Genomic DNA, 27,577 nt, shown 5'->3' with positions numbered 1-27,577 from the left:
TTTTTCGCAAGCACCGACTGTACTTTGTAAAAAATGACGCCTATGATAGACTGTTTCATCACTTTGATACACTCCTGGTTGTTTCAGAGCAACTTACGAATTTTGCAGGCGTCATGAGCCGTTTTTATTCTAGTTATCTTTTATTGTGTCGTTAAAGCCACTCGACATCATGCACTGTAGTACCTCATTTTGTAAGAGGTGAGAAATTATCATTCGAATATGTTCAGTATGTTTTACATTTTTAAACCCATTAAAATGCAAAACCTTGACCAAAATCACTGTAATTTTGAGCTGTTGTTTTTTTTTAAAACTTTTATGACTGATGTATGTTTTTTTTTGTTGCAGAAGCAACATTCAGTTCTTCAATCAAGTGAAAAAGATACAATGAAGTGGGGCACAAAAAACAAATATAATACTGGGTATCCCCTGTTTCACTATTGTAAGTGATTTGTTCGTGAACATTCTATGTATTGTTTTGAAAAGGCTATATACAGCTTCAATATATTTCGCGTTTCAAATTAAACAGGGCGGCCCGGTGGTGCGAGTGGTTAGCACGTCGGCCCCACAGCTCTGGGGCCCTGGCTTCAAATCCAGGTCATGTCCACCTGTGTGGAGTTTGCATGTACCTGGGTGGGTTTCCTCCGGGTACTCCGGTTTCCTCCCGAATTCTAAAAGCATGCATGGTAGGCTGATTGGACACTCTAAATTGCCCCTATCTTTGGCTGAGTGTGCATGGTTGTACGTCTCCACGTGTCCTGCGATTGGCTGGCCACCGATTCGGGGTGTCCCCCGCTTTTGGCCCGGAGACAGCTAGGATTCGCTCCAGTACCCCCTGTGACCCTAGTGAGGATAATGTGGTTCAGAAAATTAGATGCAATGAGAAATTAAACATTGCAATTTTCTTCAGTCTTCAAATAACAGATTATGCAACAATCCAACAGGTTTTATTATACTGTATATGATGAATCCTTTAAGTAATAATAAAAAAATAATTATTTGAAAACATTTACTTACAGTCAAGTCATTTGTGAAAAGTTATTTGCACTTCAGTTGTCCTTATTTTTCTGACAGGTATCATTTTATACACCTTACTTTTATACAGCATCAACAGCATCAGGAGTACAACCCACACATAACGATAGCTGAAATGTTTGCACAAATGTGTATCCAATTTTAGTGCCCTTACTAAGAAGAATATGAAAAATGAAGAAAGCACACGTTCTAAAGAAACCCTGGCAATCTCATTATTTAAAGAAATGCTTGAGTAATTTTTAAGATACACACAAGCTGTTTACACTTGACAAAACACATCAACAGACATGTGCCATTTAACCCCACTTATTACTCTCACAGCTGACCTCCCCCACCAATCTGAACGCTCCAGATCTTTCTCTTTCCAGAAGCTACTAGTTTACTCCGTGGACCCTCCAGCTGTCACCTCACACACACATCCCCACCCCCCTCCACCCTCACCACTTGCAACAGGCATTCGCTAGTGAGTTCTCAGCTGTCTGTACCCTAAATAACCCTTATCAGGCGTAGACCATCATGGGGAGTGGGGTTGCTTATGTCAGATACACATTTACAAAAATATGATATTCCTCAAAGTATTACCTGTACCCTGCTGAAATATCTTCTATGACACAAGTCATCTTAAGTATAGCAAACTATTTCAATAAAGGTTTTTATTGTTTTCTCAGGGGAATTTGTTCCTTCTTGTGGCCCCCCTCATCTGTCATTAAAGGTCCACCATGATTTGTCCCACCTCATCGTGACGACAAATATAATTGGGGGTTGCAGTGGAGGAGGTTAGAAATACCCATTGACAATCTCATCAAGTTTTGGGACATTGATTGGGAGAAATATTGATTTCAAAGAAAAACAAGGTAAAGGGCATTGCAGAAGGTTTGTCCTATTTTTTTATTTATTTTTTATTTATGTTTGTGGGTGGGTAGGTTTTGAAGCTTTTGGGGGTTATACATACATTAAGAGAAGGGGATCGTTGTTGCAGGGGGTGTGTAACTGCACATCTCTGTCCATTGGGAAAGCATTTGTTACACTGCTCAGGGCACCATGCCCAAAAAAGGCTTGCAGGGAGACATTTAAAGTTGCAGATAGACGTGTATGAGAGATAGCATGTGCTATAACCGCACCCTGTCAAAGATTCAGTTCAACAAGACACCTATTACAAACAATGGTGAGATTTAGCGCAGTTAAAAAAAATGGAATTAATGTATTCAGTCACTTTTTGGAGCTCCTGTCTGATAGATGGCTTGCTTAATATATTTTTGCATGATAATTGTATTAAATCCTTTAAACCTTTCTAATAGATGGAAGACCAAATCCAGTTGAAAGATGAGGGAAACAAACATTTCCAAGCAGGAGATTTTGACAAGGCTATTCAGTCTTATACTAAAGCAATCAGTGTTTGTCAAGACAAGAAGGTCTTGGCTGTTATTTACAGAAACAGAGCTGCATGCTATCTGAAAAAGGTAAGAAATGTTTTTATTTTTTTAATTAACATTATTCTGTGCCTGTGTGGATTTTTAGTTTGGGGCAGCACTTTCTGCCCACATTTATAAATGCATAGTAGGTTAATTAAAGACTATATATTTTTAATATTTTTGGGTAAATGTAAGCACAAATCGCAGTTTTTCTATTTGTGCCGTACTTTTGGCTATAGACCAGAGCTTTTTGGTATAGGCTCCAGTGCACTGGAATTGGGATATTTGGTACAGAGCATAGATGCAGTATTTGCAGAAAAAATAACAAAATGTATTGTTTTTACTTCAAAGGAAATGTATTCCAATGCAGCCTCCGATGCATCCAAAGGTACCATATAATAACACACAATTGAATATTAATTATAACACAAATAGTAAACCTCAATGTTTTGTTCACCTTATACAGCTATTGACGTTGATGCTGCTGACATCAAAGCGTTGTACAGACGCTGCCAAGCTCTGGAAAAGCTTGGAAAACTTGATATGGCCTTCAAAGATGCACAAAGATGTGCGACCATTGAACCAAAGAACAAAACGTTTCTGGAGGCTCTTCGCAGGCTGGGGGCTGAAATCCAGACTAAGGTCAGTTTTGAATGAATCAAACCCAGTTAACAATGCCATCACAATACATAAGCAAAAATATTTACATCACTTGCCCGAGTATATATGTTGAGACATCCGCAGAGATTAATATATTCCTGTTTTCATTTCAGCTCAAAACAACATTCTCCACAGATTCAAGAGTACAGAACATGTTTGATATTCTTCTCGATGATGATATGGAAAAGGACAAGAAAGAAAAGGTGCATTTTCTTTTTATTTAAAATTGAAAGCTCAACTCATTCCAACCTTTCATGAGAATCTATCCATTCTACTGCACAACAAATTGCACTTACAATACTGAATCTATATTTTCTGTGTATACGTAGGCTGCCAACAACCTGATTGTGCTAGCCAGAGATGATGCGGGATCAGAAAGAATCTTCCAGAATAATGGTGTGCCTCTCCTCCTCAACATGATGGAGACAGGAAAATCTGAGATGATCCTCGCTGCTATTCGCACTCTTTCGGGAATGTGCACAGGACATAAAGCTCGGGTGGGACTTGAATATAGATGAAAAGGATTGTGCTTATGAGCATGCACCTATTTATCATGTCAGTCTGGAAGTAAAATCTCATAAATAAGTAAATTTCTTTTCACAATGTTCTTTTCAGGCAATGGCCATTATTCACATGGTGGCCATTGATAAATTGTGCAGTATAATGGCATTTGACAGTGAGGAGATTGCACTGGCAACATGCAATCTCTTCCAATGCATCAACGATTCCCTCACAGGCGGTGATAAAAGAGAATATGGGAAAGAGGAGTCCTTGGTTTTAGGTGAGACTTGTTTGTGTTATCTTTAATTGTTAGTATAAGAAGGTAATGCAGAAAATAGTTACCCTTGGTATTTATCACCATTAAGAGAAATCTGTGGGTGTGCTTTGCATTAAATGTTATCCTTAATGTCCATCATAGATGCTGCTAAAGACCTGAAGACTATTCTCCTGTCTTTACTGGAGATGGTTGGCAGTAAAAAGGTGTCTGGCCATGGCCGAGACCAGGCATTGAATCTCCTGAGCAAGAACGTCCCTCGCAAAGGAAAAAATGAGCATAACAACTCAAGGACTCTCTTTACTATTGATCATGGTGAGACAAAGAAAAAGTCCAGTATTAATTTGAGAACCACAAAAAAAGGCATCACTTATTTAACAACCCATTCATTGTACAGGTCTCAAGAAGATTCTCAAGGTGTGTGGTCAGGTTCCTGAACTTCCTGACCAATTGCCCTTGACTGAGAACACCCAGCTAATTGCCAGCGTGCTACTCAACCGGCTCTATGATGATCTCACGTGTGACCCGGAGAGAAACAACTTCAGGGATATATGTGATGAGTACATTAAGTATGTCCATTTCTCCTTTCTGAGGAATTCCAGACCAGCTAGATGATATTTTCCAACCACTACTAACATCCCCATCATTTCCGCAGATCCAAAATCGATCCTAACGACATGGATAAAACAATTCACGCCATCAACGTGGTTTCGGGGCTGCTGCAAGGTCCATTTGATGTTGGGAATGCATTGGTTGGAAGGCAGGGCATCATGGAAATGATGGTGGCGCTATGTGGCTCTGAACGTGAGGTGGACCAGATGGTGGCAGTGGAGGCGCTCATCCATGCCTCGACAAAGATGAGCCGCGCCAGTTTCATCATCACCAATGGTGTGTCGTTACTTAAAGACATCTATAAGAAGACCAAAAATGAGAAGATTAAGATACGGTCGCTGGTGGTGAGTGTACCTAGGATGAAGAGTGGAAATTTGTGTCCGGGAATGTCATTTAGAAATAACAATGTCATCATTTTAGGCATAAAATACAATCCTAGTTTTGCAATTTATGTCACTGAATCTCCTCTACAGGGTCTCTGCAAACTCGGCTCAGCAGGAGGTGATGATTACAGTTTAAGACAGTTTGCTGAAGGCTCCACTGAGAAGTTAGCCAAGCAGTGCAGAAAGTGAGATACTGGCGTTCTTGTTGTCAATCTAGTTTTAGCTCAAAAGTTCAACCAAAGTATCTAACTATCCACTTGTATTTGAAAAAAATAACTGCTTTTTGTTTACCTTTGTAGATGGCTGTGCAATCCTATGATTGATGCCAAAACAAGGAAATGGGCTGTTGAGGGTTTGGCTTACCTAACTAATGATGCTGATGTGAAAGATGACTTTGTTGAGGACGAGCAAGCATTGAAAGCCATGTTTGAACTAGCCAAGGTGAAAAAGACTCAAGTGAAAACTTGAATATACATTGCTTATCCAGTTCTACACTGCAAATGGAATAACTCCCTTTTTTTCTCAGTCTAAAGATAAAACCATTATATACGCAGTGGCGTGCACATTGGTAAACTGCACCAACACCTATGAAAAAAAAGAGATTATCCCTGAGCTGGTACAGTTGGCTAAATTCTCAAAACAACACGTGCCTGAGCAACATCCTAAGGTACAACAAATTGCAAACACCAATGCACACGTTAACAATACACAGACTTTTTTTTACATTGTGTTCCAAATTGAATTTCAGGACAAGAAGGACTTTATTGAGAAGAGAGTTAAGAGGCTGCTCAAAGCTGGGGTCACATCTGCTCTTGCTGTAATGGTTAAAGCTGACAATTCTATTCTGACGGACCAAACCAAGGAAATGCTATCAAGGTATGAATGGAAAGAAGACTCAAAGTAGAGATGTGTTCTACCAAAAACTATATTGTGTGAGTCTAATATTATTCTACATAGGTTTCTCCATATGTTCTGATTTTGTTTACTTTTTTCTACAGGGTATTCCTGGCATTGTCTGAGGATCCTAAAGACCGTGGTACACTTGTTGCCCATGGTGGAGGAAAGGTGAGTTTCATTTTTCGGATAGTCACCGAAATGCGTCAAAATCTGACTAAAAATACATTTTTCTTTTGTTATCAGGCTTTAATCCCCCTAGCTCTGGAAGGGACAGAAGCTGGAAAAGTAAAGGCCTCTCATGCACTTGCCAGAATTGCATCCATTTCAAATCCAGAGATGGCCTTTCCTGGTGAAAGAGTAAGAGAAAGACTTAACACAATGACTTTTTTAAAATACTTTTCTCAGCATGTTTACTCATTCATTCTGTCTCGCTCCTAAGGTGTATGAGGTAGTTAGGCCATTAGTAAACCTTCTACACACAGACAGAGATGGAATCCAGAATTTTGAGGCCCTACGAGGCCTTACCAACTTTGCAGGTTTTAGTGAAAAACTAAGGTATTGCTACATTCCCTACCATGTGTGTGTACTTATTGCACATATCATATATTCCCAGCTTTAATGTACATTTGCTGTATGAATTTTGCAGGACAAAGATTGTGAAAGAGAATGCATTACCTGATATTGAGAGCTATATGTTTGAAGAACATGAACAGATCAGACAAGCTGCAGCTGAATGCATGTGCAACCTTGTGACGTGCAAAGAAGTAAGACTATAAGTACATTATTATGGTCACATTTTCACATTTCCAATACAAGATGTGTTCTGTTTGCTGGCATTTTACAACGTATTATTTTTTTTGGTAGGTACAAGAGCGCTACCTAGAGGAAGGTAATGATAAACTGAAGCTGCTTGTATTACTCAGTGGAGAGGATGATGAGACGCTGCAGATTGCTGCAGCTGGAGCATTGGCTATGCTTACTGCTGCTCAGAAGAAGCTCTGCACCATGATCACACTTGTGGTACGTATTCCAACACAATGAGACGTGGCATGAAAACTACTTTTAGGTCTCCTTGACAACACATCAATGTACTTTCATCCAACAAAATATACCACCATTTCTTTGCAAGCCATGTGTGTTATGCATGGGGAATGATCTGGGTTGACCCACCTTTTAATGATTCCACTTATTACTTTGCAAATGAAGAGCCTACTAAGACTTAAAAGGTATTTTACCTAACCAGAACTTTGCTGCTGTCCTTCTAAATGTTTGTTATCACCCAACAGACTGTTCAGTGGCTTGAGATCCTACAGAGGTTGTGTATACACACCAACCCAATGATCCAGCACCGTGGCCTCGTGACGGTGTTCAACATGCTCAACTCGGAGGATAACGAGCTGGCCAAGAAACTTATTGAGAGTGAGTTGCTTGAAATCATGTCAGTGATTGGCAAGGCAGCAGACAATCCCAAGAAGCAGGATGTCATCGATGCTGCACGGTCATGTCTGGTCAAAGCTATGGATCTGGGTCTGATTAAACCTTTCTCTACACCTTCTTAAATAATGGCCTTAGACAACACGACTCAAGGAGAAATACTTCTTTTTTCTTTGTTGTTCATTTTTACCAGATTTTTTTTCCACATTGAAGAAGTCACTGGATGATTTAGGTTACTAAAAAAATACGTAAATACAATATTAACAAAAATGGATATATGATAATTTTTGAACATGTATCACCTACAAAATGTAGATGATTCAATTGAAATCCAGGTTTTGGTTTCAAATTAATTTGTGTAATTTTGGTTGTGAAAGAATCATTTGAGTGTGCTTACATTGTTTGCATAAAGCTTTTTTTTTTTCCAAAAACAACTTTTCAGTTGTATTATTTGTTGATGCTTCCATATTTCTACAATTAGGGGAATCAATGATGGCAACTCAAAGTGCAAAACAGTACAATTACAGTTCTGCAATGTCTGCAGTTCTGCAACCACAATTACGTCAGTATCAGGCTCGTATAACTGCATCACGTGCATATATTTTACAAAAACAGTTGAGTTCAAGAGGAAATGAAATGAAAAACATTTGCGCAGCAATTGTTACAGAATATTGCTGTTCCTGTTTTGGCCAGCAGAAGGTAGTTTTGAGTCTTTTTTCAAAGTTGTGCTTTTCACTCAGGCTGCACCGAATGACACCGCGTGTGCGCGTGTGTGTGACAGTCAGTGCACTCGTGCATATACACACACGCTTCCACTCCCACTCGGTTGTCATCCTGCCTGCTGCTAATCACAAGAGTAGTTTGTCCGGGCTAGAGAAAGTCTGGCAGCGTTGGACGTAAACCGTGCTTGAGTTTATTCAAATCTTTGCAGACTTGACTGCAGCATAACGTTGCACCACCGCCGAGGAAAAAGGAAAACAAATATTTCCTCTCCTCCTGGAAGAGATCGACTAGCAGGTAAGGTTAATCTACTCGCATTTTTCTGATCATGTGATACTAACTAATCTACCTCATTTTCAACAATGGTTGAATATTATCCATTTGTAATGCTGCAAAAGTATTGCAGAATGTAGCAGAATGTTAAAAATATAACCCACTACTATGAAGTACTAAGCACAACAAGGGGATGGCAGTTTTTTTAAAAAACTATTTGACCCAAAATGACAATTATATTACAATATCTGATCGCCAATTGAAAAGGTGGAATTTATTAATTGTCTCTGATAAGGGCATTCTAATGAAAAATCAGAAGAAGAACAATGAGTCATTTCAATTCTCCATCAAATGAATGCAGTTAATTGGATATGGCCCAATGGTGTTTACTTTCAATTATTTCAATAAAACATATTCCATGAGATAAAATTGTGGGAATATATGTACTGTGTATGTAGAGTGTACTATAGAATGAGACAATTTCAATAGAATCGCTTCTTGAATGGCTAAAACATACAAAATATGAAAAATAAAATTTATTAAGGGTGGTTTTGTAGTTCCTTTTGTAACAATATTTTTGGCTCTGAAGTCATTGATTTTGAGTTGTGCCATTCATCCCACAAATATTATTTACAAAGATTTTTATTTAATTTAAACTGACTATCAAGCGGTATACAATTTGGGGGTGAGAAACAATGTAACAATAAAAAAAAGCATAATTTTGTTGTAGATTTTATCTGTAGATTGCATTATGGTAGACTCCATGTTTGTGGTTGCCTTTAGCACGTTCCTGAGTTCTTCCTGGATTCGGCAGAGTTATTCTGCACTGGCTGAAACTACTATTTGAAAGGGAAATTGCTCATGCAAATGCTGTGCTGTGTCTTTAGGGGTAACAGCGGACTTTCTGCATCAAGTCTGTTACTTTTTAAACTCGAGTCCTTGTGAGCAGCATCTGTGTGTTATGTAATGCTTCACAAGATTTAAAATGCACCAGCACATTAGAGGTTTGAATATTTGTTTGCTTTAATCTTCAAAATTAACTACTTTATCAGTATCCCATACATATATATAACTTCTGAATTTACATAATAGTACTAGTTCTAAAACTACTACTGTTTTTCTGGCTTACAAGTACCACCAAATGAAGTAAATGACAAAAAATGAGAATCAGAAAAAAAAATGTGATGCTCTTTTAGACATTTATTGACAGATAAAAATTGGCAAACACAAAATCATAACGTTTCCTCACTAGGCCACATCACTTTTATCACACAGCCTCCAAAATTGGGCAGGTTGTGCCAGAATGAACTTTCAATTCATTTCGATGCTGGTTATTAATCGTACGTGAGCGTGTGGCAAGGTGTTCTACGCCAGACTCATTTCTGTGTGACTTTTTCTCTCCTCGATTGTAGATTTATTGGAGCATATTTAGTCCGCAAACTGAGCTTCTTGTGAAGAGGCGAACCAACTATGTGGAACTGTAAGGATTTGAGTGCGGTCTTGTGATTGTCGGTCAAAGAGCGCTCTGTGTGTACAGTGCTCCTTGGGATCCATTGGTGACTGCAGCATAATAACAAGCATATGAGGATCATTTAAGACAGTTACATAATTCAAAGCTAGTTCCCAGCGATTACTCTCATGCCTGATAATAGTCTTAGTCGCTGAGACACCTCGTGTCCCCGTGAAGGGGCGTGCCCCCTTGTTTGGCTTAGTTACACTCTCTGATAAAAATGCCTCACTGTAATGTGATAGTGAAATGCAGACTGCTTCTAACGTTGGTTCAAGCACACCGCTTAATGTCAGTACGTAGACAAGGTTGGTTTGGTTCTCATTTCTTCTTTGTCGTGATAATGAGTACACTTCACAGGAGATTAAATGTGATCATCGCCCATATAAGAATGTTAATTGTACACTAGTGAGTGCATCAAGGACAAGAGAAGGAATGTGGCAGTGGTTGCTGGTGGGGTTTTTTTTGGAAATAGATTTTCTAATTCATTCAGAGCACATCAATGTGAGTGGGAAATGAAATTTCAATGTCTTAAATCAATTGAAGCAATGAGAAGGGAACTTCATTGGTTGTAACTGCCAGAAATGCTGTGGATTTAGTCTCTATTGGTAGCTAGAAGGGCAACTTCAAATTCATGATGGAAAGTTGAAATACAACCCATTCAGATGGGACTAACATTTTTTTTATGAAAAACGAACACTAATCTATATTTTGTGATATCTGTAGAATTGCCTTCCAAATCAAAGTGGTGTAATTAATTCTGTAGAATGCCAGCTGGTCATGGTGCTGTCATCAGTTTGTGATGGGTTAATAAGTGATGGGAGTGCTCTCAAGATGGTGGGAGGCCCTCAGGCTTTACCTCTAATGATTACGCTCTAGCTGGTTAATCTTGTACTCGGTTCAACAAGGAAGTCTGAAGTTGTCAAGAAATCTGTTTTACATGTTATTGTCAAGGCAGAAGATCACAGTCTTTTAATGAGCTGAAATAAATGATATGGAGTGCAAGTGAATTATTATAATCAACCCAAAAATGTATTCAGACTCTGTGGCTTTTGTGGCTAAAAATGACCAGGGCCATAAAAGCTACATAAACCTAGTCTTTGCTTAACTTTTTGAGGTTTAGGTTGCCCATATCTTTTCCCATTTTTCTCTCCACAGTTTAAAAACTAAATGCCTTTATTTTTCTTCTGTTATCTCCTTTTATTATGTTCATTCATTCTTGTCACCAGCGGTCGATTGTTGCACAAGAGCATATGGAATTCTACAAACTCAAGCAGGCGTTATAAATGTGAGGTCCCGAACCCAGTCAAGTGGTTACTAAATAGAGTATTCTAGTTTGCAGGGCTGTTGTACACCAATGGCAACTCCAATTTAAAATGTGAAATAGCTAAAATACAACCTTGTTTCTTGTATTGAACCCCAGTATTACATTTTTCAAATGAATTGATATAGTAATAAATTACAATTTGTCTGTCTGTGACTTGATTGTACAAATAAAAAGAACTGTGGCAACCCATGACAAGGTACTGTTGTCTGAGTTGTTCATGCTTCAAACAACCCTAATTCCGATTTTTCCAATATCATCCGCTGTCATGTGGAAAATGATTTGTAGAGTTACACTATTCAAGTGAATTTTGTTGACGCCAACAAGAACTCCGATTATGTAACTCGGTGAAGTGGCCTGATACATGTGAATGAGTTTTTCTACTTTGTGGAACTGTGTTATGTATGATATGGATATGAGAACTGTGGGACTTGTACACATTGTCAACAAACACAAGTGTCAGTTTCATGTTCATTGGAGCAGGCTGAATAAAGATGCAAAATGTGCTTTCTTACGTCAACTCTTTTATAATGACCTCTCTTTTGCCCTATTGCCAAAGATCGTACCCCTAATTGTCGCATAATTGGACTCCCTATTAGATAGACCATTGGAGGCTGAAAAATTGGCAGCTTTGCGAGTATTCTGATAATTCATTGGAGAGGATATTTGTTGTCATTGATGTGCTGCTTGTTGTTTTGGCCCAGCTAAGCCCCCTTGCCCACCTCCTGCTCCCCTGCCATCGTAGTGATAAGACTGGAAGAGGCCCACCCAAAGGGGACCCAGACATATGGATGACAAATGAAAGAATGAGCATAGAGACGCAATTGATTGATCTAAAACAGGCTATTCCCCCTAGATTTCCAAGGGAAGTGTTGTTTGTAAATTAAATTAAAGGAAGACCTGCATCATAGATTTTTATGATGGCACAGCGCAGGTTTTTGATATCCCAAAATTGTTATAATCTATTTTAAATGTCTGGGTGGAACAGGTTCATAGTGGATTTGAACAAGTTTTTCTTTCTTCATCTTTCATATCCTAGACAGTCTATGATGTTTGATATGATGTTGTTAATGACACGTTAGTCGTTGAAGAAAGGGTGCAAATGGCATAGCACTGATGTCATTGAGAAATATAGTTTGATGCATGGAATTTCATTGTGCATCTCTGATCCCTTAGACAACATTGCTGCTGTTTTTCAGCCATCTAATTGTCTCTAGTTCCCTACCCCCACCCGTTGGGTGGGCTCACGTGATTGACTGGAGATACCCTTTCCTCATTGTATCTCAAGCAGTTATGGAACTGGAGAGAAGGACACCGAATAGCATATCCACCCAGGGTTGGTTGTGCTTTTTCACCCTTACACCAACTGAGTGAGTGTGGTCAATGGACCTACTGTGTGTGATTGTACTTGTTAAAATAGACTTCATTGTTAGTAGTGTAGACTATACAGCAGTGCTTGTTCTCTGCAGTGGTTTTTCTATGAATATATTCTGATAAGTCTCACTCGAATTTGACTTACTGGGAGGTAAACAAGCCACTAAATGCTACAAATTGCAAAGCCTACTTTTATCTTCCTTATTAATTGATCTTACCATCTAGCCATTCATATTTCTTGTCAAAGGTCATCCCTTTCATCATAAAGGTCACACACAACACAGAATGGTGGTATGGAATGTGGTATTGTTGAGAGGTTCCATGAACGGTTGTGACAATGCATTCAAGTCTACTATGGCAACGTGCTTGCAAAGTAAACACTTAATGCTACATTTTGTAATGTGTCATTTCAAAGGAAAGTATACATAGCAGTATACAGCACCATAAAAACAATTATTTACTGTCCTAAGGTACTGTTGTTGAATCAATTGCCAGTATATGCCTCGTCATGAATTCGATAACTTAAGCAAAGAACTAAACCAATGCATTGACTTTATGTATAACTTTTGAAATTACAACTTTTCAATGTGAAATCAACAAACGGTGTAGAAATAGCATCCACTGAGTATATTTGCTGACAGGAAGAATCCTTAGTTTCAAGTATAAACACAAGTGATACGGTTATTTCCTGAAATGTTTTTTTTTTTTTTTTGCACTTCCTTCTGCTTTTATTTTATATTCCTTCTCACCGTAGTTTAGTCAATAAACATCTACATTCATGGTTGGTTAGGATGTTTATTTACATATAGTGCAAACCTGTAGAAACCACTTCTAACATTATCAGACGGCAGTCTTTTGTCAGTTTTACTCGTGTAAAAATTACTATCTTTAATCGAGCTGATGTTTATCAGCCCAATTTTACAGACAGTGAGAGTTCATCTAGATGAAAAAAAAACTGCATTTGATGATGTTCATTGATGCAGCATTTCCATCTAGTGAAGTAGGGCCCACACACGAAAGTTTGTTGCTTACTGTATGATCTGGTATGACAGAAGGGACTTCTGTGTTTTCTACAGGAGAGTAACTTAGCCACTGACTCACCAAACAGTGGCAAGTGCTTATCCAAGGTGACAGAAATGTAAACTACTGCTGCATGCAATGTATACACACTGTCACCTTCTTTGTTTGGATGTGTGGCACTGTACTTTACACAATTAATTTGACCATAGACCTCCTACTTGTGTGAATGGCTGGATGCAAGAACTATGAATTCAGTTGATTTTTTTTTTAATGTGACAAGCCATTTCCGTATTAGATAATAAGAGTAACTTGCTTTATATTTTTAAGTGGCTGAAATCAGCCGACAAGCAAGAGTATGATCTTGACTTTCTGCCAATTCTGAAAAAATGCATTTTTATCATACCAAATTGTCTGATTCTGCTCCAATTGCGTATTTACCCTGGCAAGACAGGAAACGAGCAGTTGTTTGACGCCCATGTAGACTGACTGGAGTCAGTTGCATTGTCCGTAGAACCGCTTTGAAGATATTGTGGAAGACTTTGTTTTGGCTTTGTTCTTTCAATAAATGTATTTATTTAAAGGGCTGGAGAGTTTCAGACCATAGCACTCTGGGTGTTTTATAAGAGGTCTTAAGATGTATGCAGTGGATTAGACTGCTGCAGTATGCAATGATGGGATGATGCTCCCATTGGTCTGTCTACTCTTGTTTTGGTGAACAACAGAAGTTCTGTCTGTTGTTCACTGTCGCCATTGGCCTCTTCATGGATTGTTCTGGAAAAGTCTGTTAGACCAAACACCAGCTGATGGGTGGGATCAGGTGAGAGTGCGTGGCCAGAGAGCAGTCTGTCAAATAGGCTTAAACACACATACGCACATGAACGCACACCCACGCCTAAACCTCCATAAGGTAGAATTTGGATGGATTATTACCTTTTTGCAGTGTTTAAATCAGGTGTGTTTTTGCTTTCTTTTAACAAAAAATAAACACGTTGAAAAACAGAATCGCGACTCGATGAATGACAAACCGATAAGATAAACTGATATGAAAGATACATTGTAATTATAGCTATATAAATGTTCTCAAATGTTCGAAAAGTGCTTTGAAATTTGCAGCCTCATCTATCATTTATATGCAGGTGGTGAGACCACTGCAGACTTGTCACAACAATTGTTGAATGTTGCTATTGTTTTTTGGGTTGCTTTTTTTTTTAACACCGCAACTGTTGCCTTTTTAACTGCAGTCCTTGCTCAGTCAGATAACACTGAGCACATTTATCTAATGCCTTGCCTGCAAGGTTATACTGGACTTTCTAAAATACATTTAAACCATACATTTTCTGCCTCTGAAATGCATGGAAAATGACCTGTATTTTTCATTAGCCTTTTTGTTGTAGTGTACTGGGCTAAACTCCCTATAGACGTCCTCTGCAGCGCTGCTCATTTATGAACTGTTAACTCTAAATTAGTGGCAACATTTATCTCACCCTTAAGTTACTAATTAATGGGGCGGTGAACATGATTTGCTCAGGTTTTCCACACTGCTTAACTGACTACTTGTGCATTACTGTTCCTATCCAGGTTCCCAACTTACATCTTAGAGTGTGGATAAACATTCCACTTGGCCATCACGAGATGTTGCCGTAATCCCTGTTTAAGGGACACAGCTTTTCTTTAAGCAAGGTAAATATCATGACTTGTGACAAATTTTAACCTGCAACTTTCCCCCATTATGACACCATTTGAAAATGAGTTGGTTCTCTAGAACTAATTAACCTAATCTAACCTAAGCAAATGTAACATATTGTAAATATAACAGCAACAGTCTGAATGAATTGTCATTTACGCAAAATCGCACTGACCTGACCAACTTAAAGTCCAACTAAAATGCCGTAAAGTGATGTTTTATCCACATCTTGCTCAATCAAAGCCTGTCTTTTCAAATTATGCTTAAACAATAAAAAGATGATCTTCTCATATTACACAACCTGTAATGATGATATAATGTGTAATGTGATTATATTAAAGACTCCTTTTTTAATACTCCGATGTATTATGTGTGACCCCTTTCTTCCAGATGTCAACCACAACAGAAAATGGGATTGGGGGGGCTTGGAGTTCCAACAGAGAGAAAACCTATAAGAAGGTAATACCTATAGCCTTTGTTTATTTTGACTAAATACGTCGAAGACAATTACCCTCATATGCCTGTGATTCACATTAGTTGATTCACATGCAATCACAACAAACACATAATGTCCTTAACGCTGCACTGCTTTCATGTCAAGCCACCAGTGATTTACTGGTCGCACTTTCAACGTCATTGCTTATGTCAACCAATTTTTAAGACGCCACTGATGCAAAGCTTCTCACAGTAGCTGCCACTGTTCACATTGCACCTACTGTAAAAAGCACTCAAAGGTCATTCATTACCTTGTTACTCGCCATACATGACTGGTTTATGATTGTGCCGCAGACTCTCTAAAGCAGTTTTTGTTTGTAAACACTTGATAAATAATTCAAGTTAGTAAATAGCTGTTTTGATACATTTTGACATGCTCTTACTTTTAAATAATAATATCTTCCTGGGTGCAAATGTAGTTTGTCAACCTACATATGCTGTATGGAATGGGAACACCAGTGGCATAGTGCAATAACTCTTGTTTTCTCTTGCAAGACCACGTCATCGGCATTAAAGGGAGCCATTCAGCTCGGCATTGGCTATACAGTTGGAAACCTCACGTCTAAGCCTGACAGAGATGTGCTTATGCAAGACTTCTACGTAGTAGAGAGTGTCTTTTTGCCCAGGTTAGTCTTTGTATATAATCACCACAGACTTCAGCCTCCAAAGGTTTACAATTTGAGCAATTTTCTGAAATGTTTTTGTTTGATATTTGGCATGAAAAGATCTATACGTAACAGCCAGAGGGTTGTATGAACCTATGTCTTGAAAAGTAACAGTGAATCATTGAAGTAGATTGTGTGTAGATAGTCCAAGACTGCTCCATTGGTGTAAGTTTTGTGTTGCAAAGAAAATTAATTCAGGTGGGGAGACCTGTATACGCTTATGTGATGGTTATTTTTCTTCTATCCCTTATGAAATATCGGCCCTTTTTATTCAAAGCTGATTCGGCATAAAAATTGGATGAATTCTGCTGTGAGGTTGTGGCTTTAACCCCTTGTTCACCTGGCTGGCTTTTTTTATTTACTATATTTGAAGTTATTTCTATTGCAATTAATTTGTCACAGGAGAGCCACAGCTTTAACTGGAAACATTTTGCTTTTTTATGATGCACCTGCGTATGCAAACTCCATGCAAATGTTCTCTCACCTGATCCCCTTTTTAAAGTTAACTTTGTTTCTTTGGCCTCATGGTGACTTGCTGGATGTTTGTTGCAAAATACAAATAGCTGGAAGCAAAAGTTTAAGCTTTGCAATGGGAATGTCAAATAGGCCAAAAAAACAAACAAACAAGAAATGCGTGTGAAGAGAGCAGCTGAAAGATGGAGCTGCTTTTATTTTATTTTTCTTTCGACACTTAACACTCTGTTCGGGTTGTTGTTTTGGCCCTGTCAGTCTCACTGCGGTTTACCCTTGATGACACTTCCTATTATTCTCTATCATTGGTAATGACAACCAGAATGCGCACAAAGCACAACCTAGTAATCAGATCAAAAGAAGCATTTTAAGGTGTGTGTTGCTCAATTGTTTCCATTAGAGACATCTGCTGCCTTTGTTGTCAGTAGCAATTGTTTTTGTCATTGACACACTAAACAGAGCAGTCTCATAACACTTTGGGGTCAGGTGTACTATTACACCAAAGTGCCATATAGATCCTCTTACAAACTATAAAGCAAGTACAAAACAGCCACTATAACCTCTTTACCAAGAAATTGATCTGAACGAGCACAATGTTTACCAGCTTTAAAACCACTCTGAAAGAAAATACATTTTCAAATGCAATTATTTTGCCCCTAGGGGGAAACAAAAATAGTGCAGAAAAAGAAGAATTTTATAAAACCCTTGACACATTTACCTGGTGTTTTTCCCCCGACTTCCAGGTTAGATGAGTTATATTTTGGGAAAGCTCCGATCTTGTATTACATGCAAGACAATACAAGTGTAGAGTATCTTGTTTTTATGTTGTGTTTTTTCCATCCTTGCGTGACTCAAAGTTATTATATTTAGCCTGAAGGGTTGATATTGTAATTGGAGACCACACCTAATTCAAGTGAATAACAGTTCCTTATAATTTCCACTCATTCACTCATAACCGGGAAACAAAATTACCCAAACATGCTTTGAATGAATGTGAAATTAGCTTTGTGATGTACCCCTCATTCAGAAAAACACTGTTTAATTTTTTGGTGTGTTTTTCTTTCTTTCTGGGGTCTCGGTTGTTTCTCTGAATTCCAGTGAAGGAAGTAACTTGACCCCGGCACATCATTATCCTGACTTCCGCTTCAAGACTTACGCACCGCTGGCCTTCCGCTACTTTAGGGACCTGTTTGGGATCAAACCTGATGACTATCTGGTAGGTCCACCTGGTTTTTGCTCCACGAATCAACCAACCAACTTCAACTAAATCATCTGTCCACAGAGTTTAGATAAATGATGTCATTTGGTAACAAAATAATGTACTTATATCATAAAATAAGATTTTTGAGGAAAGTTGCTTTTCTTTCAGCAGGACCGGGCAAAGTCAATTAAGGCACCAGTGTATAAGAATATGACCACAACCACTTTTGGGATGAACTAAAATGTCAATTGTGAGCAATGTTGTTTTACAGTTCAAGAATAACTGATTTTATTTATGTCTCTGCTATTCCAGTACTCATTAGTCAATGAACCTCTGATAGAGCTGACCAACCCTGGAGCCAGTGGATCACTCTTCTACTTGACCAGCGATGATGAGTTCATCATTAAAACGGTCCAGCACAAAGAGGCAAAATTCCTCCAGCGATTACTTCCTGGTTATTATATGGTAAGGGATACAGCCTACACAGTCGGTAATTCTGTTACAATTCAATTATGTTTTAAATGATGAATCATTTAAAAACAAACTAAGTAAAGTATACGTGTGGCAGATTACTTTAATACTTAAGCAACGTGTACTTTTTTGTTTACTTGAATATACTGTAATTTGAATGGTAAAAAGTGCTTGCAAAATCAAAGATAAAACAAATTTAAATGTTTTTGAATGTAGGTTTTTTTTTCACCATTCCTTTACCAATACTTTCGTCAACTCTCAGAACCTGAACCAGAATCCACGCACCCTACTCCCCAAATTTTACGGACTGTACTGTATCCAGTCAGGAGGCATCAACATCCGTCTCGTGGTTATGAACAATGTGCTGCCTCGCTCAGTTAAAATGCACTACAAGTACGATCTGAAAGGATCGACATACAAAAGACGAGCGTCACGTAAAGAAAGAGAAAAAGGGTGTCCGACCTTCAAAGATCTGGACTTCCAGGACATGCACGAAGAAGGACTTTACTTTGACACTGAGACCTACACCAATCTGATGAAGACTCTGCAGAGAGATTGTCGGGTAGGTGGAAGACTTTTTACATACCAATGCGTGTACTCAGCAGAAGGAATGTAGGCATGAACATCAGGTGATTTTTAATCATCAGCGTGATCAGCATTCCAAGTGAAATTCATTCATTCCTTTATCCTTCAAAACACTGCCCACATAGTTCTTTTGCCATTAGGCTGTACCAAGCTTATATATGTACTTTAAATCTAATATACACAGTTATAGTTAGAAAAAGGGTCATGTTTAAAAGCTAAATACATCTAAAATAAGATATAGCATAATATATTTAATCAGTTTTTTAAAGATGAATTGAATTATCAAGGTAATATTAATGATATGATGACAGATGTCCCTTATTGCCTTTAAAAAGTTGTTTAAAGAAAACTTAACTCTAGGAAATACAGCATGTTCTTTCGAAGCCCAAACTCTTTGCTTTTCTTCCTTGTGGCTGTGTTTCACTAAATGACATCTGGGCAAACATGAAATGAGATTAAGACATGATCTTGTTAGTGTTACTTGGGACTCAGTTTAAAGCCGTGTGTTTGTGAGGTGGCAAGGAGACTTAAGAAGTTTTAAATATTTACATTTGCTGACAGTCAGTCTTCTACTTGGGGGAAACAAAATGTAGCACCTAATCTAGAATGTTAACATATAAAAATAAATTAATTTTATTTAAGTTATACAATTTACAATCTGGTTTAAGGCCTATTGTTCTAAAATGGACTTTTGTGTTTATTTTTGACAAACGCAAATGAATGACACCGTCATGGTTAGGATTTTAGTTTAATGCTGTAAGTATGTTGGTTTTACATTGACCTCTTAGGTAACAGAATTTATATAATTCATCTCTGGAAAAGTTATTTTTGACAAGGGAGATATTATATGGCGTGTGTGCTCTCTACTTTGCACTAGTGAGCATTTTATGCATGAATTCAAATGCATATCCGCCATGTCTCGTATCAATTGGATACAGCATATATGAACTCGGCAACTCTGCGAGGTTGACCGCAGCTTGTTTTTTTTTTTTTTTTCACCTCTTCCTGTTCTTCCCTCCTGAGCGGGAAGCAAAATGCCCTCTAAGCAGAATGCGTGTGTTTATTTCCATGAGTAAGCAGCTCAGGCTGTCGGTCCCGTTGAAGCTGGCAGACCAAAACACAGAGGGGAGGTCAGTAGCCGCCTAGCAACAGGGGGTGAACAGAGTGCAAGAAAACCATGAGGGAGGGGAGACTCGCTTATCTATGAAAGTGAATATTATTGATATGTTCATGCAGCAATTGGATGAACAGAGAGGTGACGAGCTGATATTTCCACTATACTGTATGTTCAAATAACCAATAGCAACCTCTTTCTGGATTGGTATTTTAATATTATTGACAAAACTGTGCTTTGATAATCATGTTAAATGTGATTTATACAGGAGGAGACTTTTTAAATTCTTTTTTTTTGTGCCATTGATAAATTGTACAAAGTATAAATAGTACAAAGTAGATAGCATATGGTACTTACTGAAAAAATATTACTACATAGTGTTTTTCTTCCTCAGGGCAAAATGATTTTCTAAACAACCAATTATTACTCTTAAACATTTGGCATTCAATATGTATCTGTTTCTAGTAGTAGTTTACACAGCTGTGAATTTCTTTATAATATCCAATGCAGTCTTTTTATCCCTGATGGACCTTTTTTGAAGATCATTTTACAGTTTCGTGTCACAGGGAGAAAAGTAGTATCTGATCGAAGAAGGAAAATGCTCGTCTCATTTATTATTTGAGAACACTCACTCAAGGATATTGAATCCTACGTGCTTCCCTGAGCGAGATTCAAATCCATCTGATGAATAATGGATCTCTATTTTTTTCAGACACTTTCCTGGGATTGTGTATGCATTTGCAAACTGTATTACCACAGAAAATTTGCTGCAGAAAAAAGATTTATACAATTTGAGCAATATATTTGACAACATCCTGCACATCATTTTATTACCAGAATCAGCCTTTTATTCATTCATTTTCCAAACAAATCGCTTATCCTCACAAGGGTCGCAGGGGGTGCTGGAGTCTATCATAGTGTTAAACCAGCCTACTTTGCATTTTTGTACCAATGTACTCCAGTGGTCAGTTTCTTTTTCCCAGAATCTAAAATTGCATATTTATTTATTTAACTTTGTCTTTCACATATAAACATCGGCCTGGCAAAACAACTTTGACAAGCATGGAAGTTTTTCTTCTGCCATTCCAACTTGATTGTGAGCCTGGGAAAGGCAACACCGGGGCAAAGCGATGCCCTTTTGTAGGCAGACATGCATGTCCAATACTTGTTTGTGTGTGTGTGTGCTTCTAGCTGGGTCACATTTTGAGTAGGCTGGGAATGCATATTTTTGATATGTAAAACTTCAAAGCTTTGATAAAAACTCCAGTGTTTGTTTTAAATCATTTGCTCCATTTTGTGTTTGTGTGCCGGCGCATGCACGTGATTAACAAATCCACAGTGACGTCTGCATCACTGTGAGCAATACAACTGGGTCTTCTGTTCTGGGCTCAACGATTGTACAAAACAAGGATAAGCAGCTCGGAAGATGAATGAATCTCGCTGCATATTTTTTTTCAGACAATGTATTAGTCAATAGAATGCGAATGCACTAAAACTAATTTGAATCTGAAAATGAGTGACCCATGTTATTTTGTTTTGCTCAGAAAGCATGTTTTTTTTTCCCCCACTGACGTGATGATACCAAAGTATTACTACACAATCCTGACCTTCTGTGTGTAATTAAATATTTCTATTTGGAATTGTTATTAGGCAGTTCAGGGGGAGAATGGTAAGCATATTGGCCACACAGTTCCGGGGTCGAGGCTTTGATCACCGGAGAGTCCTCATTGTGTGGAGTTTGCCTGTTCTCCCCGGGCTTGCGTGGTCTTTCCCCGGGTGCTCCGGTTTCCTGTGATTATCGTACTTAAATTCTTATCAGATCATTTATACTAGGTGTTGTCAGTCCCTTTTTAAAGTGGATCATCAGCCTGACAGATGATCAGGACTTTCTTGCACCCTCTTATCGCAGTGTGCTGGTCTATATCCACCTTTCCCCTCGTTTTTGCCTCAATGCACACTCTATTTTAGTTCCTCAAAGTAAAGCCACGGGGAGACTTGATGTCGGGATACTTTGAGAACTGGTTGAAAGGATCCTCACACCGGTTAGTGTGTAACACCTTGTTTAGTTTGCTCAAATCCGGTTTGCGGTGAAATTTCCTCCTTTGGTCCACTGAGCTTTGAGGTGATGAAGTATGTAACTGATCCACTGTGTCCAGGAAGAAGAGGGCAAAAAAGCATTTACGTCATGCATATCAACACTTTGTCATTTCCATAGGTCTTGGAGAGTTTTAAAATCATGGACTATAGCCTACTGCTGGGTGTCCATGTTTTGGACCAGAACCAGAGAGAAGGGCAGGAACAGGCAGGGGGCGATCGATCCAGACCTGTAGCCCAGAGAGTCCTCTACTCTACCGCCTTGGAGTCCATTCAAGGCGACGGCAAAGCGGCTGAAGCCCTCACTACAGATGACACGTGAGTGGAATCAGATTAACAACACGCTCAATCCTTAGTTAGACAATGGTACATCAACTTTACAGACTTTTTCCTACAGACAATTGCCTTCACTGTACTGATATTGACAGAAGCATTGTTTAACAATGTCATGTGTCTACAGCATGGGCGGAATCCCTGCCAAAACACACAAGGACGAGAAGCTGCTCATATTCCTTGGTATCATTGACATTCTACAGTCATACAGGTACTTTGTTTTATTATATGAAGTAACACACTATAGGAATTCAATAGGACAATAAATAATACAGCTGCCTATTCTGCTGCTTTGTAATCGGTTTTATTTGATTCCTTTATTGGTTTCATTAAAAAGAAAATGTCATTTTAAGATCCAAAAAGTAGAATAAACCATTTATACGAATGTGTTGCTGTATGAATGCTCATGTGACATCTAAATATGGACTTATTACTGTAGCCTAGAAGGCTTTTTGCCATCCACACACTGGTTTGTTTTATTTTTTACTGTAGCGAAAATGGTGACGTGGTAATGGCAAGGGAGGCCTTTAGCGTAAAGGATTTCTGGAAATATTAAAGTGTCACTTGTAGTGTTACTGGCTCTTTGAGGTCAATTCAACTCCAGTTGGATAAATAGTGCAGCGCCAATTACATTTTCGAGACAGCCTATTAAACGTAAAAACATTACATAATACAAAACAAGGGTGTGCTTTGACAAAAATAATAAACAATAGTGAGAAGTGCCAACAGGGGGACAATCTACGGTTTGGTGAAGCGTAACAAAAAGGTTGTTATATAAACCTTGGTAACATGCTGTTTTGTTTTTGCTCTCTTTAGATTCATTAAGAAGTTGGAGCATTCATGGAAGGCTCTGGTGTATGATGGTGTAAGTCACCTCCTCATACTGCCTGACAGAACAGCTCTTTTTATTATTATTATTTTTTTATTTATTTAATGAAAGGCACCTTTTATAGGCTCATAGAGTCTCCACTTCAAGCCTTTTTTTTCTATCCTCAGGATTCCGTGTCGGTGCACCGGCCCGGTTTTTATGCCAGTCGCTTTCTCAAGTTCATGAGTACTCGCGTCTTCAGAAAGACTCACCGTAAGTTAACATTTGCCTCACAAAAAAAGAGGAAGATGCATTTTTTTCCTTAGAAATTTCATCATGTAGACTGTAATTGATGGGCGTGCTGGAACATTATTGTGAAATTAACCGGAGATTAGTAGTTCCTTGTATTTTCTTCCTTCTTGCATCCTCATGAAAATGAGGCAGGAAGATAACATGAAGTCTTTTTTAGCATTCCATGGTTCATTTAAACTGGGAGAACTGGTTGTGAAAGCTCATCTTTCAGTGCTATTGACAGCACAAGACGCATTTTGACTGAGGGGTCACTGGTAACCCTCCCAATTATACTAAATTGGCTGTCAATCCCCCTGAAAGGGTTAAAGTGTAACCGTCAAAGTGTTTCAGCTCAAAATTCCAAAATAGGCTTTCTAATTTGAGCCCCTATGACAGCTTTTAGAACTAATCAATACATTTCAGAGATCACACAAGCATGTATTTTGCTAGCGAGCCATTGTTTTGGAACTTCCTGTCGATATTAAATATAACCACGTTATGTAACGGTGCGGGAGACCCCCGTGGGAATGAACACGGGCCAAATTGCTGACGCCAGGACTCGGTAACGCTTAGTTCTGATTTCTCCCTCCACCCTTTTTTTTTTGCGTTTCTGTGCAGAGATTCGATTTTCCCCTTCAAAGAGGACGCGTACATCAATCCACGCTCTGAAGTCGTCCTCTCAGGAGATCCTTTCGTCGCAGGCGGATGAGAGAGACGAAGACAAGAGCGGGGGGAACCGCCGGTGGGAGGCCCGCAGTCTGGCCAGTCTGGATGGACAAGGTACATGAAAAGTATTCCTTCAAAGGGGAACAAGCGACATTTATGTTCTTTGTAAAGGTTATCTTCTGTGATACTCACACAGGAATCTCGTGTTTATTGTTTTGTTATCATTCGTGCACCCGCAGTTTTTTATGGACAATGACAAACACCTCGTGGCCCATCAGCAGCTGCTTAATTGGCCTATAAAAAACTTTGAGCGGCTTGCTTAAGGTGTGGCTGTGGTGTGGCGTTAAAGCCAAACTAAAGTTTCGAGACGTCATTTTGAGCAATTTGGGAATGTGATCCTTGTGTTAAACAAAAACTTGTGAGAGCAAACATTGAGCAGCTTCTCCACATGAAAAGGCTCAGTCAGCTTCACCCTTCCAAAATGTTGATAAATCTTTGTTTCTATGGATCAGCTATTTCAGATAAATATATCATGAAGAGATATTATCAGAAATTGGGACATTTTTGCTGATCCTAGTCAAACGACAACTTCATTTTTGTGACATTTGTGTCCTCAGCTGTGTATGATTCTTACCTGCAACCTGATCTGGTTCCCCCCAATCCATCTTACTTTGAGGACTCTTCAGTGGGGACAATGTCATCCTCCTCCATCTTGGTTGGCGTGGACAACCAAACAGATGAAAGGTAAGTCACAAAGTTGTGTTTACATGCATGTGAATGAATGGACTTACAAATGTTTCAATAGTGTTTGTTCAGTGAGGTCATTCTGAGGCATTTCCGGTCATTTTTTTGTAGATTTTCAGACACTGGGTGGTTGTTTGGGGACATTTTTAGGTCAGGTCCTGTTGATTTTGAGACATGTATGGGTCTTTTCCTTTGATTTTTGGCACTTCTGGGTCACTTCTTTTTAATTTTAGAAAATTCAGGGGTCCCTCTCTGTTGATTTTGGCTTATTGAAAAGGGAGTGGCCTGTGAATGGCCCAAAATTAACTGGAAAGGACTCCGAATGAACAGAAGTTACCTGTAAGTCCCCCCAAACTGGAAGGACTGGCTGAGAATGGTTTCATTTCAGTGTTCTAACGTTTGGTAACTTCAATGACGCCAATGAGTTAACAAGGACACTTTCCAAATGGAAAATTGTGTAGGCACCCTGTTAGCTTAACTTTTCTTTAACAGTGACACCTTTTTAAACCGGTATCTAACATTTGCAATCCGTCATTGGCAGTCTAAAAGTTAGTAGACGAGGTGACACGCACATTCTGCGCTCACACGCTCTTTCCGATTATGCCTTGTAGAAATAAATACGTCACTAAAGAAGTGACTCACTCATACCTGCAGAATACAAGAGTGTTATATTCCCCTCTATAGGGGTCGAGTTTCCACGCTGGCGTGAAGGTGTCGCCGCTCTTTTACAGCTTTTGGATCACATGACTGGGTTTTAGTATACATCATGAAATATTCATGCATGCGTTACATCAGAGGCGCCAACATCCTGCTGGCGGTTTTGCTTCTTTTTCTTCGATGTGCAGTCACTCGCTCATTGTTCTTGGAGAACCAAGACGTGAATTGATCGTGCGTGTGAATAAAAATGAGTAGTGTGACTTTTACTGCAAAACATGACACCTACGATGTGTGTTGAAAGAGCAAAATACAGTGGTGAGGATGTGGAGGCTCGTGGAAGGAAACTAACTCGGCTGCTTCCACCTAGTGGTTTGAAAGGCATTTTAAGTGCATTGTGAACAGTTTTTTTTATTTTTTTGATAGACTTTTTTTCATTACCTCACGTTTTGTGTCACCTTTTCCGTTTAGGAATAAGGTGATATGGCCTGAAAATAAAATACCATTTGAATTAGATTTTTTTCACATTTTTTCTCCTCCATACTTTTTGAGACGACAATAGAGAACATGCAAAAAAATGTTCATGTTGAGTAAATATAATGACAAAAAATTGCAACACTATCATTGCATTCCGTTTTTATTTACAATGCTTTCCATGTCCCAACTTCCCAACTAAATGGTTACTGGAGTTTCTTTTTGGTTAAAAACAACAGCAAAAACAATTAAATGAATTATTTCTTCAATCCTTCAATTAAAAAAATCATTAATTGGATTTATCCTGTGGCCTATTATCAATTCATTAAGAACAATCTGTCTGTGATGACTCCGAAACGTTTACTTTTCACTGACAAAATGGACATGACCCTGTTGGTCTTTGGGCCAGTGAAGTGACGTTTGTAGTCTGTTTTTACAATTGAAAAACATTGCAATACAACGGCATGCTAATAAAAAGTGATGACGCCTTTGACCCTGGCGGTAACTCGATAAAAAATAGTGAGCATTTGCCATTTTTCAGAGACGACGCCGGCTCCAGCTCAACGTTCACACTGGAGGACAGCGCCATCTGCCTCACGTCGGAGAACAGCACCATAGACGCCGATCACGATGATGGCTCCGTTCTCGACGTCTACTTGGTCCGTGGGTCATCGCAATGTGATATCGCTGCTCTCAAAACGACCTCACATCATAACGACAATTTCTGCTTCTCTCCCACAGTGAACGTCCACCAGCTACACTCCGTTTGTTACGCTGCTGGCGTTTTTGCCGTCACCTTGCCGCTCATATTGCCAACACAGAATTGACCGTCACCCAATCGGACGTCTGTGCTACCGCAGTGTGCATTGAAGACACTTTACGCCATTGTGTATCCTAACATGGCTCGCACACCGATCTGCTCCACGGTATATTTATTTTGATAGACATTTTCCCAAGCTCCGTTAGTTGCTGGTCTGTCGAAAATGTTTACGAGTCGGTCAGAAAACCCGGACCACGTTCGTATAGTACGAATGGATGGAGCGGCTCCAAAAAGCACAAACTTTTGAAGAGTGAAAACAGGCAACTTCACCTTGTTGGACTTCAAATGGTGCGCAGATATATTGTAGATCATTTTGACAGTTTGTTAGTGTTATTGCAGGAGGTCATTTCATACTGATGCTGATGCATCCTCACAAATCTCACATCCGCGATGCTGTGCGATTCATTATCAATATTTCAACTACAAATGTAGGATGTTGTTAGTCAATGCCATAATTTATTATGTAAATCAGCATCGCCATTTGTCGAGAATAAATCACTTTTAGACAATTCATATTTATGAAGGACATATTTGGAAATAAAGAGTGAATCTAAAAGTAAACTTTTGAGAATACATGAGAAATT

At 38.8% G+C, this 27,577-nt stretch overlaps 2 protein-coding genes across 2 annotated transcripts; both read left to right on the top strand.

The window, feature by feature from the left end:
• Positions 1 to 43: 43 nt before the first annotated feature.
• On the top strand, positions 44 to 7,333 carry LOC144195393 (protein unc-45 homolog B-like). Its single transcript, XM_077714999.1, has 22 exons — positions 44 to 198; positions 346 to 439; positions 1,701 to 1,905; positions 2,331 to 2,492; positions 2,796 to 2,832; positions 2,911 to 3,086; positions 3,218 to 3,307; positions 3,434 to 3,601; positions 3,720 to 3,885; positions 4,024 to 4,194; positions 4,277 to 4,448; positions 4,535 to 4,835; positions 4,965 to 5,059; positions 5,174 to 5,315; positions 5,401 to 5,541; positions 5,623 to 5,750; positions 5,873 to 5,939; positions 6,015 to 6,128; positions 6,211 to 6,326; positions 6,418 to 6,535; positions 6,636 to 6,791; positions 7,058 to 7,333. Exons 4-22 carry the CDS (start codon positions 2,331 to 2,333, stop codon positions 7,328 to 7,330), a joined length of 2,793 nt encoding a protein of 930 aa, XP_077571125.1. The 5' UTR covers positions 44 to 198; positions 346 to 439; positions 1,701 to 1,905; the 3' UTR covers positions 7,331 to 7,333.
• Positions 7,334 to 15,492: 8,159 nt separating this feature from the next.
• LOC144195937 (phosphatidylinositol 4-phosphate 5-kinase type-1 beta-like) lies at positions 15,493 to 27,449 on the top strand. The gene is made up of 13 exons (XM_077715837.1): positions 15,493 to 15,566; positions 16,098 to 16,228; positions 17,837 to 17,954; positions 18,252 to 18,404; positions 18,673 to 18,972; positions 22,325 to 22,521; positions 22,664 to 22,747; positions 23,353 to 23,401; positions 23,533 to 23,617; positions 24,254 to 24,415; positions 24,919 to 25,045; positions 26,715 to 26,832; positions 26,915 to 27,449. Exons 1-13 carry the CDS (start codon positions 15,498 to 15,500, stop codon positions 26,915 to 26,917), a joined length of 1,596 nt encoding a protein of 531 aa, XP_077571963.1. The 5' UTR covers positions 15,493 to 15,497; the 3' UTR covers positions 26,918 to 27,449.
• Positions 27,450 to 27,577: the final 128 nt, after the last annotated feature.

This window comes from Stigmatopora nigra, chromosome 4 (genome assembly GCF_051989575.1).
Source record: "Stigmatopora nigra isolate UIUO_SnigA chromosome 4, RoL_Snig_1.1, whole genome shotgun sequence".
In the NCBI taxonomy this organism is placed as follows: domain Eukaryota; kingdom Metazoa; phylum Chordata; class Actinopteri; order Syngnathiformes; family Syngnathidae; genus Stigmatopora; species Stigmatopora nigra.
The sequence above is the reverse complement of the archived record's forward strand: the minus strand, read 5'-3'. Positions and strand labels throughout refer to the sequence as shown.

Bases quoted from the DNA above. Each gene is read 5' to 3' on its own strand.
- LOC144195393 (XM_077714999.1), top strand. From the start codon at position 2,331: ATGGAAGACCAAATCCAGTTGAAAGATGAGGGAAACAAACATTTCCAA. The intron at 3,602-3,719 runs GTGGGACTTGAA...TGTTCTTTTCAG, and splicing joins GCACAGGACATAAAGCTCGG to GCAATGGCCATTATTCACAT. The intron at 4,836-4,964 runs GTGAGTGTACCT...TCTCCTCTACAG, and splicing joins TTAAGATACGGTCGCTGGTG to GGTCTCTGCAAACTCGGCTC.
- LOC144195937 (XM_077715837.1), top strand. From the start codon at position 15,498: ATGTCAACCACAACAGAAAATGGGATTGGGGGGGCTTGGAGTTCCAAC. The intron at 15,567-16,097 runs GTAATACCTATA...TTCTCTTGCAAG, and splicing joins GAGAGAAAACCTATAAGAAG to ACCACGTCATCGGCATTAAA. The intron at 23,402-23,532 runs GTAAGTCACCTC...TTCTATCCTCAG, and splicing joins AGGCTCTGGTGTATGATGGT to GATTCCGTGTCGGTGCACCG.